Here is an 18,787-nt window from a genome sequence, read left to right on the forward strand (position 1 = left end):
AAACCAAATGTACTTTTTCTAACAGAATCTCAGTTATCGGTTGATTCAACTACTGCTCATCTCAGTTGCCCAAATTATTCACTGTATGATTCCTTTCACCTCAAAGGTGGTACTTGTGTATACGTCCGTTCCGATATTCCCTGTCAGCGACTTGGTAATTTGGAATCTCCTCTTTTCGATCTTCTCTGGCTCAAAATCTCTCTACCTCATTGTGTCAAATTCATCTGTGGTCTCTACCATTCTCCCAACTCCACTAATCACTTGGAGCTCTTTAATTTCCTCTGTTTGCAACTTGACTTTCTCCAGTTCAACTTTCCTAACAGTGAGGTAATTTTTCTTGGTGATTTTAACGTTCACAACTCCAGCTGGCTTCCGTTTTCTTGTCACACCGACCCAGCTGGTTGAGATGCTAAGGCTTTTGCAATTACTAATGACCTTGCACAGATTATTCATTTACCTGCATGAATATTGTACAATCCTAACCATACAGCCAACACGCTTGATATTTTTCTCACAAACAACCCTTCTGGAGCAATATGGCCTTAGTTGCTAATGCTCCTAAAAAAAAAAAAAAAAAACCAAAAATAAATAACAAACAACTCTTCTGAGTACACGGTTGAAGTGAGTGGTCCTTTAGGTACCTCAGATCACAACTTGGTGATTGCCTCTTCTTGAATGGAGCCTTTATCTCATGGCTATTCGCAGCCTTGTTTTTTTTTTTCTTCTTCTCATTACAAGTATACAAAATGAGATGACCTGCAATATTTCTTTTCCTTGGTCGGATTACTGTTTCAAAACTTCTGATGTCACCATTTTCTCTGATCATGTCAGTGATATTATTCTTGTAGGAATGGAATACTTTATTCCACATGCTACTTTAAAATCTTTTCCTTTATCTAAACCTTGGTTTTCCAGTAAATGTGCTAAGGCTGTTCAAGAGAAGAATGTCATATTGTAATTGGCCTGTTTCAAAGTCTTCAGTTTCATTTTCTGCCTACTCCAAAGCTCGCAACAATTGTAAAGCAGTTATTAATTGGTCCAAACTAGGTTTCGAACAGGCTAAGAGTATAAAACTTGCTTCTTGTCCTAATGGTATCTGAGCATTCTGGTCTCTTGCCGAAGCTATTGGCCGCAACTTTTGCCCATCTCTGCTCCCACCTCTGTCAAAACCAGCTGGTTCTATTGTCACTTCAGCCAAGGATAAAGCTGACCTGCTAGCATCCATTTTTCTTCCAACTCGTGTATTAACGATCTTGGTAAAACACCTCCTACCATTCCCAGCATTCCCCATTCAGTGCCGCCTGTCGTCTTCCATCAAAAAGATATCAGAAGGATTTTGACGAATCTTGATGCTAAGAAAGCTCCAGGTCCTGATGGTATTTCTCCACTTATTCTCAAAACCTGTGCTCCTGAACTTACTCCTATTCTTTGCCGCCTTTTTTCACTTTCTTATTCCAAAGATGTTTTTCCTTCTGCTTGGAAATTTGCTCATATCCAGCCAGTTCCAAAAAAGGGTGAGAAATCCCTCCCATCCAGTTATCATCCCATTGCAATTACTTCTACTCTTTCTAAAGTAATGGAAAAATCAATTAAGTGACAACTCTTAAACTATCTAGAAACCTTCTGTCTGATCAATAATTGCCAGTATTGATTCCATTAATGTTGATCTATTGGGGCTTATTTTACCCATTTATGGACAATTTCAATGAAAAGTTTGATGAAACACAAGCAGTTGCTCCTGATATCTCAAAAGATTTTGATCATGTTTGGCATAAAGGTCTTCTAAACAAGCTTCCATCTTATGGTTTGCTACTGTTTTTTTTAATTGGTTATCCACTTTCCTCTCTGACCGCTCACTGAGGGTGATGGTAGATGGCTCTCTGTCTTCTAACTTCTCCACTAATGCTGGTGTCCCCACAAGGTTCAGTTCTTTCCCCCACTCTTTTCCTCTTGAATATTAATGACCTTCTTCGATCGACCGGAAATCTTATCCATAGTTTTGCTGATGATAGCCCATGACATTCCACTTTCCGGTTTGAGAAACCTCACCCTGGTCAATCAGCTTCAACTTCTCGAATATCGACTACCAATTCCTTAAATGCCGATCTCCAGGTAATTCTCCAGTGAGGTAAAGACAACTTAGTTGATTTCAATCCTTCTAAAACTCTGTCCTGTCTTATAACTCCCAAAAAGGATTCTTCAGCTCCTGTGCTTACTTTGGTGATGCTCCGATTTCTAAGCAAGATGATATATCTCTTTTGGGGATTACCCTGACTTCTAATCTCTCTTGGCACAAGCACATTTCAAATATTGCTTCCTCTGCATCTAAAAAACTTGGTTTTCTCTTTTGCTCTCAGCGCAACTTTTCTTCCAAACAGCTGTACAAATCACAAATCTGCCCTACCATGGAATATTGTTCCCACGTCTGGGGCAGTGCCTCCAAAACCCCTCTCAGGCTTCTAGATTCCATTCAGAAGAGGGCAGTTTGGTTAATTAATGACTCCTCTCTAACAGTCTCTCTCCACTCTGTCTCATAGATGCACTGTGTCTGCTGCATTCCTTTTCTACAGATACTTCCATGGGTACTGTTCTTCTGACTTGGCTTCTATAATCCCCTCTCTCTCTCTCTCTCTCTCTCTCTCTCTTCCAAACCAATCCAAACACTTGCAGCATCCAGTCGGCAGCCATTTACTGTCCCACTTCAAACTTACGGAATCAACTTTTCATCTTCCTCGTTTATTCATTCAACTGCCATTTTCTGGAACAAACCTTCCTTCGTACATATTTCCTGAAAATTACAGTCTACAGAAATTCAAGTCTAATGTCAACAAATACCTTCTTTTGTCTACTGAACCTGCAACCCATGCACGGTACTTATAGGTTCTAATACCTCTCGTGTTTGGGGGTTTCATAAAAAAAAAAAATTAAATGATTTTAATAATAGAAGGTAAGATTGTAGAGAAATTGCTGTTGCTGCAGCTAAAAGTGAATAGAGTACCTGAGGTTGGCGGAATTTATCCAATTAAGAGAAGTTGCAAAGAGTTAGCTTAACCTTTGGCCATAATAATGAGAGCATTGTTAGATTCAGCAGACGGTACCTGTAGATTAGAGGTGTGAAAACATAATTCAGAAAGGGTGAAGCAGGTAACTATGGACTGAAAATTTAACCTCTGTTCCAGGGAAGATAATAGTAACAGAATCATTAGTTAAAGAAATAATGTAAGATTATCTTGATTAGGAGTGGAGTGATATGGCAATCACAGCATGGGTTGGTTAAAGGGAGACCATGCCTCACAGATCTGATTTGCTATTATGAGATTGTCACAAAGGAACCGGATGCAAAGAATAATTTTGACATCATCTACTCAGATTTCAATAACACCTTTAATGCTGTACCACTTGTACGATGAGACAAGTTACTACTATGGATAAAGAGATGGTTAACCAGAGATAAAGGATTGTTATTAATGACTACTGCTTGCTCTTCATGGACTAATGTGATGAGTGGAGTTTCCCACATGGGTCAGTGTTGTGCCCCTTACTGATTTTAATGTTTAGTGATGACATTGATGTAGGTATTTCAAGTTTGATGTCTAAGTTTTCTGTTGATACAAAGTTGGACACAGTGTTGGATCAGGGTATTCTACTTCAAGAAAACCTGATAAACTAAGCAGTTCACCTGGAAAATGGCAATTGAGCTTTAACAGTGATAAATGCAAGGTACTGTATATGAGTAGCAGTAATTATAAAATAACATACTATTTGCATAGTATCAATTTAGTGGAATATGAGAAAAGATCTAGTCTTATGTGAAATTCTCTCTTTCTGCTTTGCAAACAAGCTTCCAGGAGAGCACATGATGTTCTCTAAATTACATACAGGCGCCTCCATAGCTAGGTGGGCAGGAGCAGCAGTGCATAGCACACCCTTCTTGATTAGACCAGGGTTCAAGCCCATGACCACCAAATACGGAGAATGCGGAAAAGTCGGGGAATGACTACCGCATATCCCCGGAGCAATATGGCCTTAGTTGTTAATGTTCCTAAAAACCAAATAACAAACAAATGACATACAGTAACTTTTCTGGCAAGGACAAAAAGGTGGTTAGGGCACATCTGGAATACCGCATATGGGGTTTGGAAGCCTCATTTTAGGATGGATTTAGATCTGTTGTAAAAGGTGTAGAAATAAGCAACAAGATTTGTGGAATTCTTCATTACGTGGAACAAGCCTTATTGCAGATGATACATTATGATATTTGATGCTGTGCTTGCTTTATCTAAAATTACTGAAGTTAAACGGAGCAATATGGCCTTAGTTGCTAATGCTCCTAAAAACCAAATAACTAACTAACTAACTGAAGTTAAACATAAGAAAGGCACCTGGGGTGGATGGAATCTATCCAGTTATATTAAAGGAGGCGGCAAAGCAACTAAGAAAACCCTTAGCCATAATTATGAGAGCATCCTTGGGCTCAGGGGAGGTCCCCACTGACTGGAGATGTGCAAATGTATCCCCAATTCACAAAGGGGGATCGAAGGGTGACACGAGTAATTACAGACCAGTTAGTTTAACTTCTGTTCCGGGTAAAATAATGGAGTGAGTCACTGGTTAAAGATGCATTGCAGGATGATCTAGACAAGATTGCAGCAATAATTCAGACACAGCATGGGTTTGTTAAGGAAAAGTCTTGTCTGACAAATTTGATAGGATATTATGATGTGGTTACAAAGGAACTGGATGCAAAAAATAATTTTGATATCATATATTTGGATTTCAGGAAAGCTTTTGACACTGTTGCGCCCAGAAGACTATTGTACAAATTGGAGCAGAATGGTATTAAGGGTAAGTTTCTACAATGGATAAAAGAATGGTTGAGTGGGAGAAGACAGAAGGTGGTAATTAATGGGTGCTGCTCTTCATGGACCAATGTTATTAGTGGAGTCCCACAGGGTTCGGTATTGGGTCCTCTGTTGTTTTGCATATTTATCAATGATATTGATGAAGGTGTATCAGGCTTAGTGTCGAAGTTTGCAGATGATACAAAGGTTGGCAGGGTTGTTAAAGACAGTAATGGCAGTGTGCTACTGCAACAGGATCTAGATAATTTGGGCAGATGGGCTAAGAAGTGGCAACTGAAGTTTAACCTTGACAAATGCAAAGTACTGCATATGGGTAGAAGTAACCCCAGAGAAATGTACCAACTGTGTGGTACTACACTTAAGGTTGTAGAAAATGAAAAAGACCTGGGAGTAATTGTGCAGTCAGATATGAAGTTTTCTGAGCAATGCAGACAGGCTGCCAGGGCAGGTGATGGTGTTTTGTCAGTGATATATAGGAATTTTGCTAGCAGGGAAAAGGAGGTGATTGTTCCTCTGTATAAGGCAATGGTCAGGCCATGCCTTGAGTACTGCGTACAGATCCGGAGGCCTCATTTTAGGAAGGATGTAGATTTGCTTGAGCGTGTATAGAGAAGGGCAAGAAGATTGGTGAGGGGAATGAAGGGATCCTGTTACCAAGAGAGGCTTAAGTTCTGCAAATTGCAGTGGCTGGAGACTAGACACTTGCGCGGTGATCTGATCGAGGTGTATAAGGCCTTGAATGGGTTGAGCAAGCTGAATTCTGATGGGATCCTTCCACTTGTTCAGATTACGATCTTTTCACTTGTTCAGAGAACTTAAGGGGGCATAAATTCAAATTAAGAAAAGACAGATGTAGAATAGATGTGCGGAAATTTGCCTTTAGCCAGCGGGCGGTTAATTGCTGGAACAAACTTCCATCTGTCGTTGTGGAAGTTGATAGGTTAAATAAATTTAAGGAGGAACTGGACAGGCATTTGTAGGGAATGGTGTAATTTTTTTTTTTTTTGGCTGATGCTGCATAAGCTCATACACTTGCTTTCTTGCATCACATACCACTACTACATCCTTGATATTTTTCTCATGGAGAAATAGCAATCATCAATGTGGTTCACAGTTCTTGCCATACCATATGAACAGCAAAAGGCATACTGTACTTTTTATTTTTTCATTTAGCTACATTCTCAGATTTGTGGTGCATGTAATACAATAAATATGTGTTGCCCAAATTTTGTCCTGATCACCACTCATGCAACCAAAGTACAAACAACATGCATTAGATACACAGATAAATTGAAAAAGTACTCACACTACAACTCTATTTTTGTTACTGAGAGAGAGAGAGGGGGGAAGGAGGCAGACAGATAAGGTTACTGTTATCTATGAGCACAAAGCAAACATTATTATTTGCAGATAATACAACAGATCAGCATTGTATTATAACAACAACATCCCTAAATTAGAGTGATATATATATATATATATATATATATTATAGATAAAAGCAGATGTGACATGATGTGAAATTTTAAGAATTATTTTCAAAATCTAAGCATAAAAATTGACTGCAGACACCTGATATATTAGCAAAGGTTAAAGTAATGTTAGCAGTGTGATTAATTATGAGCAATATAAATGAGATAACATTTTTCTAATATTCTGTTTTCCACCTGTTGCAAATGAATAAAGATAAATTTTTCCATACATTAGATATCCTGTTGGAAAGCCAAATCTCATGTGAAGAATTATTGCATCTTCCAGCATATTAGAATAATGTTCCTCCTTCCCCTATTGTAGAAGGCACCACCTGAAACCTTTTGTACTTTTTAAATCCCATTTTCAGAAAGTTCTTCACAATGACTTCTTGATAGTATAGTATTTTATTGATGAACATTATTTTATTACTTTTTGATCGGTGCATAATTGTAAGTTTAACTTGTTCTAAGGTTGGTTATAAATTGCATACGATATTTTTTGATCACTCACTGATTCTTTATCATTTATTTTTCATAGGTCATTATGCTTATCTTTGTCAAAATTACCTGTTGCAGAACTGTTGCCTATTTCTTGATGATGATATTCCATGTGGGATTTATGGCTGGTGATATCATTGCTGTAAGTTATAACTTTAACATCACAACAGTTATATTTTTAAATGATGTGGCACATACCAGAAGATGTTCCAAAATAACAGTGATTTCACCCCCCTTACAGGTGTGGCATTTGCAAAACTGAAGAAGTTAATAATAGTGACTTATGGTAACAGCACACGGCATAATATTTGTATGGTGGACAGCAGAGTTCCAACATTGTTTGGTTTTATCTGCAAAGAGGAGAGAAGAGGTTTTGGTTCTCTTAAAACAGGTTGGTACAAGTGAAATTCTCTTCCTCACATGAGAGAAGAGTAATTGAAGTGATATGACATGGATTACAATCTCAAAACAGAATTCTGTTTAGAAGTTTGTAGTATTTTCTCTTTCAAAAAGCTTAACAAATCAAATCTGGGAAAGCTAATCATTTTCTTTGCAAAAGGGATTATTTACAATTCTGTATATATATCCCCCATGAGACTGCCATGTTAATATTTTGGTAAATTTGAGAGCATACTTAACAGAAGTACAGTGCAGGACACATGGGTTTGTAATGATATTTCCGGTGCTTATGCTGTGAATGTTATTGCTCAGTGAAGTCAGAAAGATTAAGGTAAGATATATAGTTCATCCCTCCCATGAATATCATTGTGTTACTGTTGATTAAATATGTTTTCTGCTGAAATAATTTTCAAGTTGTTGCATATTACTTAAATTGCTTAAATATTGATATATTAGATGTAATATGATAAACTGTGATGAAAACTGTATTGTGGGTTATTTATTTATTTTTTATTTCCACAGATAGGAAAAAATAACAGATCAGAACGATTTGAAGATTATGAGCTTACCTATACTGCTCCTGTTCCTCCTGATGGTTTGTGGGTCAGTAAAAATGTGCAGATTTATTTATTTGGATTTATGTTAAAGATTTATATTACTGGTATTCTTCTTCTTCTTTCTGCCAGTATACTTCTAGATTTTTTGAGTTTGTGCCATAGATCATTCTTTTACATTTTTCTCTTTCTCTTTCCTAGGGTTAGTGACTTCCTTTTATGATAATTTTGTTATATTTAAGTATTTAATTTTTTTAGAACTAATTATAACTACTTCTAAAGATATTTAATTTTCTTCACTTATAGCATATAAAAGTAAATTCTGACATTATCATATGTAAAATAGAATAAACCAGCTGTTAACAACATATGAAGTACTTTGTTCATCACAAATGATACTAAAAGCAAATATTTTTAAAATTATACACTGATGAGCCAAAACATTGACCACCTACCTAATATGATGTTGGTCCTCCACGTGCAGTGAAAACAGCTCGTACCCAGTGAGGCATGGATGCTACAAGATTTCTAAATGTGTCTTGTGGTATCTGGTACCAACACATAACCTTCAGATCCTTTACCTCCTATATGGTCGAGACGCTGCAGATCGGAGTTGCTGTTCCAACACAACCCACAGATGCTCAATGGGATTGATGTCTGGCTAATTTGGAGGCCAGGGCAATACCTGGAAGTCCTTATGTTCCTTTAAACAGTCTCAAACAATCTCCCCAGGGACTCGCATCTGGTGAGTATGGGCTTGGCACACCCAGGGTCCTGAGCTGGATATCATCATTCTTCTCTTTCTTGGTGATTCCTTTCTTTTCTCTCTCTCTCTCTCTCTCTCTCTCTCTCTCTCTCTCTCTCTCTCTCTCTCTCTCAGGGTAACTTGGGAATTTTTTTTTGGCTGGTGCAGCATAAGCCTCAGTCTTCCTTGCACCATATGGCTAATAATAATAATCCAGGCAGTGTGGCATGCTGCATTATCCTGCTGAAAGACGGCACCATCAAAGGGAAAGACCATTGCCATGAAAGGGTGTACCTGGTCAGCGATGGTGTTTAGGTAGGTGTCAGAGTGCCTGGCACATGAATGACTGGATCCAGGGTATCCCAGCAGAACATCGCCCAAATCATGACACCACCATCGTCACCGGCTTCTTTTCATCCCACAGTGCATCCGGGTGCCATCACTTCCCCAGGTAAACGACGCACACGTACCCGGCTGTCCACATGGTGCAACAGAAAACGTGATTCATCGGACCAGACGACCTTCTTCCAATCACTCAAGGTCCAGTTTCGATTCTCGCATGCCCATTATAGGTGCTGTAGCTAGTGAACTGTGGTTAGCATGGGCACTCAGAGCTGCCTGTGGCTATGCAACCCCATTTTCAGCAGGGTTCGATGTACTGTGTGTTGTGACATATTACTCCCATCACCAGCATTGCAATTACCGGTGAGTTGTGCCACAGTCACCCTTCTGTTGCCACGTACCATCCAGGAGAGCCTTCGCTCACCTCGAGCATCGATGAGCCATGGTTCAGTAGGTACTAACCATGGCTGACCATGAGCACCCCACCAGCCATTACAATTTGGCCTTTGTCAAACTCGCTTAAGTCCGCTGCCTTTCGCATCTGAAGAACAAGAGTAACACTGATTAACGGAGCTGAGTATCAGGTGTTTTTTATACCATGTACCAACCTGCGCATGCACCGTAGTTCACCTGCAGTTGCTTCAATTTGCATAGCGGCTCGCTGGTCATAATGTTTTGGCTCATAGGTGTATGTAACTAAAAATTAACTACACTGCTAGCCATTTTATTAGACTATGAGCTAATAACTTGTTGGACTGCTTTTGATCTAAATCACTACTGTGACGTAATGTGTCCTGTAGACAATGTCTTGATAAGTGGTATGAAGAATATTGTACTAGTTGTATAACAAAACTACGAATTCCTGGAGTGATGTAGCCAGTTGATGGTGCTGACAACATGCCATTTGAATTCATCCCACAGATGCTCAAAAGGATCAATATCTGAGGTTGTGATGGTCGTGGCATGTGCTTTGAAGTCTTCATATGCCCCAAACTACCACCTAGCACCAGCTAGATGGAGCTATAACTGGGAGACATCCTCTGCCATGAGCTACTGATTGCTCACATGTTTCTTTGAATTTTCCCATCATTTTGTGCAACCTGTTTTGGGAAAGTACTCCTTCTTAGTCCTTTTAAATGCCAATGTTCTCTGAGTGCATGAGACATAGAGTTGCTCTTCTGATAAAACTACTTTACCAACAAACTACAATCCATCTTTGGAGTACCATTTTGATATCTGCTGATTGCATTTGCCATCCCTGTTTTTTAAATCCTCCCAGTAAGATCAGTGATGGTCAAATGATAAGGTTAAATTTACACTTCTTTATCCTTGATATCTGGACATCCCTCCATTGATATTGACTACATGTCAGATATGCTGTAGGACTTCAAGGAGCCAGTAGTATGATTGCAAATGCAAGGTGCTGCAATTGATTTATGGAATTAAAAGACTTACAGCATGGAATGACAATAGTATGCCACATAAGCAGTCAGTCTGTACACAACATTTTAGTGGTGGCACTGAAGATCTCCTTAGGTTGATGGTTGGTGAAATGATTGACAAATTTAAGCAGACTGGGTGCTGAAACTATCACAAAATGATGATTTCAGCACCATTTTGTGATGGTACTGAAACAGTAGAACACTGCAAAGAGTCATCCATTGTGAATGCGGCACCTCCGTAGCCAGGTGGGCAGGAGCAGCAGTGCGTAGCACACGCTTCTTGATTAGAGTGGGGTTTGAGCCCGTGACCCACCAAATACGGAGGATGCGGAAAGGTCAGGGAATGACCACCGTATATCCCCGGAGCAATATGGCCTTAGTTGCTAATGCTCCTAAAAACCAAATAACAACAACACTATGAATGCAGGTCAATGTTGTACAGGACACACAGGCCCTCAGTGAGTCAGTTGCAATACATGTCAGCACTAGTAAAGTGGTACATGGTCTACTAGTCTGAGAGTCATGGCTGGGTGTGGCGGACACCTTGGAAAAAGCTACCTGCTGAACGGTGTTAGTCTAGCTTTCTCCCGACAATGGAGGAAGCGTGGGGCTGTTTTTCACAGTTTGGCCTGAAACCATTAGTTGTCTGTTTTGAACAAACCATGAATGCTGAGTTCTATTTAGACATCCTGGACAATAATGCATTACCTATGTTGTGGCAGTACATGAGAAGATCCATACCTGTATCAATAGGACAACACTCCAAGCCATATTGTTCACATGCTCACATTGTCACAGACTTGTTTGAGGATATGAGTGTCAAAACGTTGGACTGACCAGCCCAGAGCCCCACCTTCAATCCTATAGAGTAGGGATGGCCAACTTAATTTATGATGCGATCTACTTTTTTTTCTTCAAAATGTGCCGCGATCTACCATCTCAAGAATTTCATTGCACATGGTTAAAAAAGTTAATCAACACATATTGAAAAATGTTGTCTTTAAATTTAAATACAATTCAGAATTCTTATTTTAAATTCATATGTATTTAAATTTTTAATTTATGCAAAGTTTGTCTTCGTGTCATCTGCTAAGCTTTCAAAATCTGGAATATACTGTGATAAAGTGAACCGTAAAAACCTTCTGTGTGCAAGTCTGTAAGAATAGAGCGATTCTCCGTCTGTATTATAGTCTTTTATGTACATTATTTTCAATGGTTTTGAAAATTATTTTTAAACATAAAGTTAGCGAAAATAACGCCTTTCTAACCCCTTTTCACATTATAAATCCACCCCTGTTAAGCAATAATTTGCGCCTTCTTTGAAACTGCAGTTGTGTGAAGAGCAGTAAAGTCCCAGCGCCTCCATAGCCAGGTGGGCAGGAGCAGCAATGCATAGCACATGCTTCTTGATTAGACCGGGGTTCAAGCCCATGACCACCAAATATGGAAAGGTCAGGGAATGACCATCGCATATCCCCGGAGCAATATGGCCTTAGTTGCTAATGCACCTAAAAACCAAATAACAACAGCAGCAGCAGTAAAGTCCCGCATTACGATATACCCAAAAGGTATACTGTATTTGTTTTGTTTTTTTTTTTTCAAATACGAAAAGGCCGATTCACATAGATATGTGGAACCAAAACAGGAATTTAAAATTCACTGAATTTTTTTACATTTGGGTACTTTTCACGGCAAACATATTTCCAAAAGTCTTTTTCTGACGATTTGGCTTTTAGGAAGATATCGTTTTGCAATGTAATAATTTCATTTTGAAGTAATATTTTCTCCATGTAAAAAATCTCAGTGATTTTTTTCTTCAGTTTGTATTGTATCTAAGTCGACATTAAATGGATAAGAAATATATTGAACAATGTCTTGAATTGTTTCAAAGTCATATACAACTTCCTCAATTTCAGAAACATATTTTCACTATTAAATTCAAAAACAGGATATTTTTGCAAACAAATTTGCATGTTTGCAAAATGATAGTTTTTTTTTTCTTTAATATCCTTAGCCATTGCCAAAAATTTATATTTATATGCAGAAATATTACTAATCATGCCACCCACATTTTTATATTTTTCTTTTAATTCCAAATTCAGATCACTTAATTTACCCGTAAAATCTGCCAAAAAAAGCCAGACCGCACAACCACTCAGTATCTTGTAGCTGCTGATAATCATCTCCCCTTTGATCAACAATTTTTTTTTTATTTCATTCAGAAAATTTCGAAATCTCTGTAGAAACTTACTCTGACTCAACCACCTCACATTTGTGTGTAATATCAGATCCGGTTTATTTTCATCGAGTTGCATTTTGAAAAGTCTCCTTTGAAGAGATTGTCCTCTGATGGAATTCACGATTTTGAAAGCTATGTCCATAACACTTCGAATTTAATCTTTTGTTGGCTAACAGTTGTTGGTGGATGATACAGTGGTAACTCAAAAAATCTGGAAATTCACCATCCTTTTGGCACAGTGCGATGAATCCTTTAAGATGCCCTGTCATTGCTTTGTCTCCCTCTGTTGTTATTGATACGAGCTTAAATAGTGGAAATTTAATTTTTTCGATAAAATTTTTGAATGCATTAAATGTATCAAGACCTCTAGTTCTTTCTTTTAATGAAACCATACCCAGCAGTTCTTCTCTAGTGGCAGACTCATCGAAAACCATTCGAATAAAATCAAGCAATCGAGCTGTATCACTGACATCTGTAGATTCATCCAGTTGTAAAGAAAAGGACACACCACTAGCAATATGAGGACACAATTGTTCGCTCACATTTTCACCCATTTTTTCAATGCTTCGCATCACTGTATTATCAAGATAATTGCAGATCTTGAAGAGCACTTTTAATTTCATTTTTGTTCTTAAAATTTTCAAAAAGAGAATATGTTATTTCTAAAAATGCGTCTTTGATGAATTGACCATCAGAAAACAGTTTGCATTTTTTTTCAAGAAGATAACTCACTTTAAATGATGCTACAGTTTACTGCTTTAGATTGTAAATTAGGTGTCATGAAGAAATTTTGTTGCATGAATAATCTGGATTTAAGTTCTTTTAATTTATTTTTTCTAAGGTCACTATTAGGCTGAAAATCCGATTGGTATTTACAATAAAGATATTAATATCGTTAATAAATATTGAAAGCGGTAAGGGGACCCAACATGGAGTGCGTTGAAGTGCCTTTCTAAATTTACTTTTTTTTGAGTCTAGTCACGGAAGCATTGCAAATCAAACAACATTTTTCTTTTATCATTACAAAAAAAAAAAGTTCCCACTCTTGATGAAAACGATATGTTTTACTCTTTTTCATAGTATTCATTTTAAATCAAGGGATATTAAATTAACGTATAAGTACTGTCCAGTTATTAATATTAAGTAAGCTAAATAAGAATTCGACACATACACTATGCTGTCCACAACATAACTGCATGAATTTTCACTAGACCACAGAGTAGTACTCTGTGCACCAGACAAGCCTAGCTGCTGTACGGTGACAAGAGTAGTCATGTTGGGTCAACGTGATTTGTTATAAGCGTATGCAGTGGGGAGCATAATAATAATAACATATAGATTTTGACTAATCAATTATTTATATATGTTCAAAATTCGTCGTGATCGACTGGCAGATTGCGATCGACTTGTTGGCCACCCATGCTATAGAGAATCTCTGGGGTGAAATGGATTGTTGGGTGCATGTGAGGAGAGACTGCTGAATAAACAGAGCTGAACTGGTCGCCACTTTGGAAAAAAAATGGCAGAAAATATCAAAGAACATTTACAAAAAATTAATGGAGAGTGTTCCACAAAGACTAAAAGCTGTCAGTAAGACTAAACATTTCAGCACATATTAGTTTTCCCATAAAAGGCATATTTCTAGATATGCAGTTGTATGGATATTAATGGTAGGGCAGTGTACATTCTGGCACACAGCATTAATTTCCTCCAATGGAAGTTTTTGGAACTAATATGTTGATGATCCTGCTCAGATTGCTGACAAACAGAATAGGTATTTTTCATCTACTTTCACACGTGAGGTAGGGAAGAGGATGCCAGAAGTGTATCAAACTCTAGCAGGAAGTTAAATGATTTTGTAATAACTGAGAGCAAAGCGTAGAAGAAATTGTTGAAGTTAAATATAAGATGGGCACATGAGGTGGATGGGATCTATCCAGTTATATTAATGGAGGCAACAAAGGAAATAAGCAAACCATTAGCCATAATTGTGAAAGCATCCTTGGATTCTAGCGAGATCCCCATGGACTGGAGATATGCAAATGTATCTCCAATTCACAAAGGGAATCAAAAGGTGACACGAGTAATTACAGACCTGTTAGTTTAACTTCTGTTCCCGGGAAAATAATGGGGTCACTGGTTAAAGAAGCATTGCAGGATCATCTAGACAAGACTGCAGTTATGGTTCAGACACAGCATGAGTTTGTTAAGGGGGACGTCTCGTCTGATCAATTTGATTGGACACTATGATGTGGTCAGAATGGAACTCGATGCAAAAAATAATTTTGATATCATATACAGTCAGTCATCATATAACACAGTAGTTGTGTTCCTAGAAACCCTTGTGCAATGCAAAATCGTGCAATATAAATAACAGGCCTTATGGAAAAAATAGGGTTAGGTGCCGACCACCCAAGATTGAACACACATTTGTAACAAAACATTATCAAACGCAATAAATAATCGTAATAAAATACTTACGTATTTTATTACGTTTTTACATAATAAAATATTGCTAATGTTTTTTCTTTTATCTTAAGCAAATTTGTTCCTGATCTCTTCTTTGTTTGATCTTCTATCCAAACAGATAACAGATGTTCCATCTCTTCCAGTTCTTTGTGTCTGGATCTAATATCTTTTGTTACACTTGGAGTTGTTCCTGCAGTAAAAGTTGCTTTTATTTTCTCTGCATTCTTTCTAATTGTTCTCAGTGATTAGATTATGTTATTTCCTAACCTAACCTTAACACATTGAATGCTGACTACGAGTTAATTCGTATTTGGTGATCTGGCCCAGGATGCTGACTACGAGTTAACTCGAACTGCTATGACTTGCCATTCAGGTGCAGCTATCAATATATTCGTAGCAAATATATGCAACTGATGGATAGTTGGCTTCTGGGATAAGAATGAAAAATCAACCAGTGCATCAGAAAACAGAATTTATTCACAAAAAAAAAATATTTTCTTCACACAAAGAATTAGCTTCCCTTAGTGCACATGATAATAATAGCGTGTTCGGCGGAGTTTTTTTTATTTCTCGTACATACTCGACACGGCTGTCAGGCGTGGTTTTTTTTCAGTTGGTGGTATAGCCAACTGAAATTCTAAATAATGAATTTTACGTTCAGACCTAATCTTCTTGGAACGTTTAGAATTTTTCGCCAATCAAAGATCCAATGTAACTTTTCCGTCAAGTTACGGGTTCCACCATAAAATGTCTGAAATTCAGAGAAACCTATAACTTGACGGAAAGGCATGTATGCGTTATGCATATATATTTCTATAATATGTAATGCAGTGTTTTTTTCGGACATCTGATGGTTTTTCTTAGCGCTGAATAATACGAGAACGTTTGATCCGATCGATCTATAAACCAGAACCGTACAACTCGTCAAAAAGCTCTTCAAATTCCAAGTCACTCATATTATCATAGAGCTCAAGTTCTTCATTGGTCAGTGGTCTCTTCTTATCCATGTTTTCCCCCCCCCCCCAAAAAAAAAAAAAAAACACATAAAGTACTAAATACAATGTACACGACAAAGTCTGTGTCACTGTAGTGGATTTACGCACACCACAGATTCACATTCAGAGAATTCTGCAAGTTACAACACATCTGATTTAATCGAGTTAACTCGTAGTTGGCTGCTGTGAAGAATTTTCTATTACATACGCCAACTAAGAGATAATTTGCAAGGCTTTTTTTTACAACAATAAGCTGTTTTTATGAGTTTTGGTGATGAATATATATTATAATTTTGGTTTTGAATAATTTAACATTCCTAACTCAAATTGGTGCCAGAGACCGTTTACCCAAATAAGCCTTGGCAGCCAAACATGTTAAAAGTTAAGTTAGGAAATAAGGTTTCCTAACTCCGTCTGTCATGCCATCATGTCAATCAATATATTGTTCTCGACTTCTACTGCTACTACCGATAGCATGCACCGTCTGTTTACCGAGAATGCAAGGAGAAACTGTGGTTTTTTTTTTTACGAAAACCCCAAACACGAAAGGTATCAAAACCTATAGTACTTAGTACCGTGCATGGGTTGAAGGAGAAGTATGGGGGAGGGGGGGGGGATGCCGGAAACTTTGCTCTAGAGACTAAACATGGGTTTCACCACTTCAAGCCTCCAATAAGCAAAGTGGTGGTATTTCACCGGTTGATGAAAGTCATCTACCACCTTAGTGGCAAACTAGTTTGTCCGGCAAGTTTCTCATAGTTTGCAGTGGTTCTCATGTTATCTTTCTTTACCTTGGCCGCTTTTCTTTTTCTCTCTGCACCTGCAGTATCTTCACCAGCACACTTCCTTTTCCCACCGTTTTCAACTACTTTACTAATTTTTAGGGAATAAAGCACAATTGCAGTATGAAAAGAACAAAAATGAGGAGGCACTTTGATACACACAAACAAAGCAGCACGTGTGTAGCAACTAAGTAAACAATGGAGTAAGTGTTGTGATTCCGCTGCATTCGACTGCTATTTCTTGTAAACACAAAGCTGAATCATGCATAAGCAAATTTGGTTCATGTTATATGTGACATCGTTCCCCTATTTACAAGTCACGTCAGAACAAATTCATGCAGTGTAAACGCATGTTATATGAGGACTGACTGTACTTCAGGAAAGCTTTTGATACTGTTGCACATGGAAGACTGCTGTACAAATTGGAGCAGTATGGCATTAAGGGCAAGTTACTGTCCTGTGGATAAAGGGATGGTTGAGTGGGAGAAGATAGAGAGGGTAATCAATGGACACTGCTGTTCATGGACTAATGTTATTAGTGAAGTACCCCAGGAGTACATGTTGGGCCCACTGTTGTTTTCTGTATTTGTCAATGATATTGATGAAGGTACACCAATGAGCCAAAACATTATGACCACCTACCTAATATGATGTTGGTCCTCCACATGCAGCCAAAACAGTTCGTACCTAGCGAGGCATGGATGCTACAAGATTTCTAAATGTGTCTTGTGGTAAAAAGGTAAAGTGCCGCCATTATCAACCCACTGCAGGATAGAAGCCTCTTCAACAATTCATGCTGAGAGAAATGGACCATAATCTGCCACGCTGGTCCAGTGCGGGTTGGCAGATCGACCGTATTCAGCAGTCAGGGGCTTGAACCCCGGTCTACTCAAAGAGCGTGTGCTACTGCACTCCCACTTCTGACCACTCGGCTACAGAGGCCTCTGATACTAACACATAACCAGCAGATTGTTTAACTCCTGTAAGGTCCGTAGTTGAGACGCCGCAGATCGGAGTTGCTGTTCCAACACAAACCACAGATGCACGATGGGATTGATGTCTGGGGAATTTGGAGGCCAGGGCAATACCTGGAAGTCTTCCTCATGTTCTGTGAACCAGTCTCGAACAATCCAGGCGGTGTGGAATGGCGCATTATCCTGCTGAAAAACGGCACCGCCAGAGAGGAAGACTGTTGCCATGAAAGGGTGTACCTCATCAGCAATGATGTTTAGGTAGGTGGTAGATGTCAGAGTGCCCAGCACATGGATGACTGGACCCAGGGTATTCCAGCAGAACATCACCCAAAGCATGACACTACTGCCACTGGCTTGTTTTCATCCCACAGTGCATCCAGGCGCACTTCCCCAGGTAAACAATGCACATGTACCCGGCCGTCCACATGGTTCAACAGGAAATGTGATTCATTGGACCAGATGACATTCCAATGACTGAAGGTTCAGTTTTGATGCTCGCTTGCCCATTGTAGGTGCTGTCGCTGGTGGACCGTGGTTAGCATGAGCACTCGGAGCGGCCTGTGGCTATGCATCCCCATTTTCAGCAGGGTTCAATGTACTGTGTATTGTGACACATTACTCCCATCACCAACATTCCAATTACTGGCGAGTTGCGCCACAGTCCCCCTTCTGTTGCCACGCACCATCCAGGAGAGCCTTAGCTCACCTAGAGCATCGATGAGCCATGGTCATCCAACACCTCGCCGGAGGTTCACGAGTTTTCCCTCCTCCTCCTCGGACCTTTTTCAGTAGTTACTAACCGTGGCTGACCATGAGCATCCCACGAGCCGTGCCGTTATGGATATGCTCTGACCCAGTTGTCTGGTCATTACAATTTGCCTTTGTCAAACTTGCTTAAGTTCACTGCATTTCCGATCTGAAGAACAAGAGTAACACTGATTAACGGAGCTCAGTATCAGGTGTTTTTTATACCATGTCCTGACCCACGCAATTGCCATAGTTCACCTGCAGTTG

At 38.9% G+C, this 18,787-nt stretch overlaps 1 protein-coding gene across 1 annotated transcript in view; it reads left to right on the forward strand.

Moving 5' to 3' along the window:
- LOC150080851 (uncharacterized) overlaps positions 1–18,787 on the forward strand; it is a 140,037-nt gene that overhangs the window by 42,041 nt on the left and 79,209 nt on the right. Inside the window, exons 4-5 of the mRNA XM_090380840.1 lie at positions 6,873–6,974; positions 7,754–7,834. Of these exons, the coding sequence (XP_090236966.1) occupies positions 6,873–6,974; positions 7,754–7,834 (183 nt within the window). The remainder of the gene's footprint in view (positions 1–6,872; positions 6,975–7,753; positions 7,835–18,787) is intronic.

Source organism: Mastigoproctus giganteus, chromosome 9 (assembly GCF_048544385.1).
Source record: "Mastigoproctus giganteus isolate SK-2022 chromosome 9, ASM4854438v1, whole genome shotgun sequence".
NCBI lineage: Eukaryota > Metazoa > Arthropoda > Arachnida > Uropygi > Thelyphonidae > Mastigoproctus > Mastigoproctus giganteus.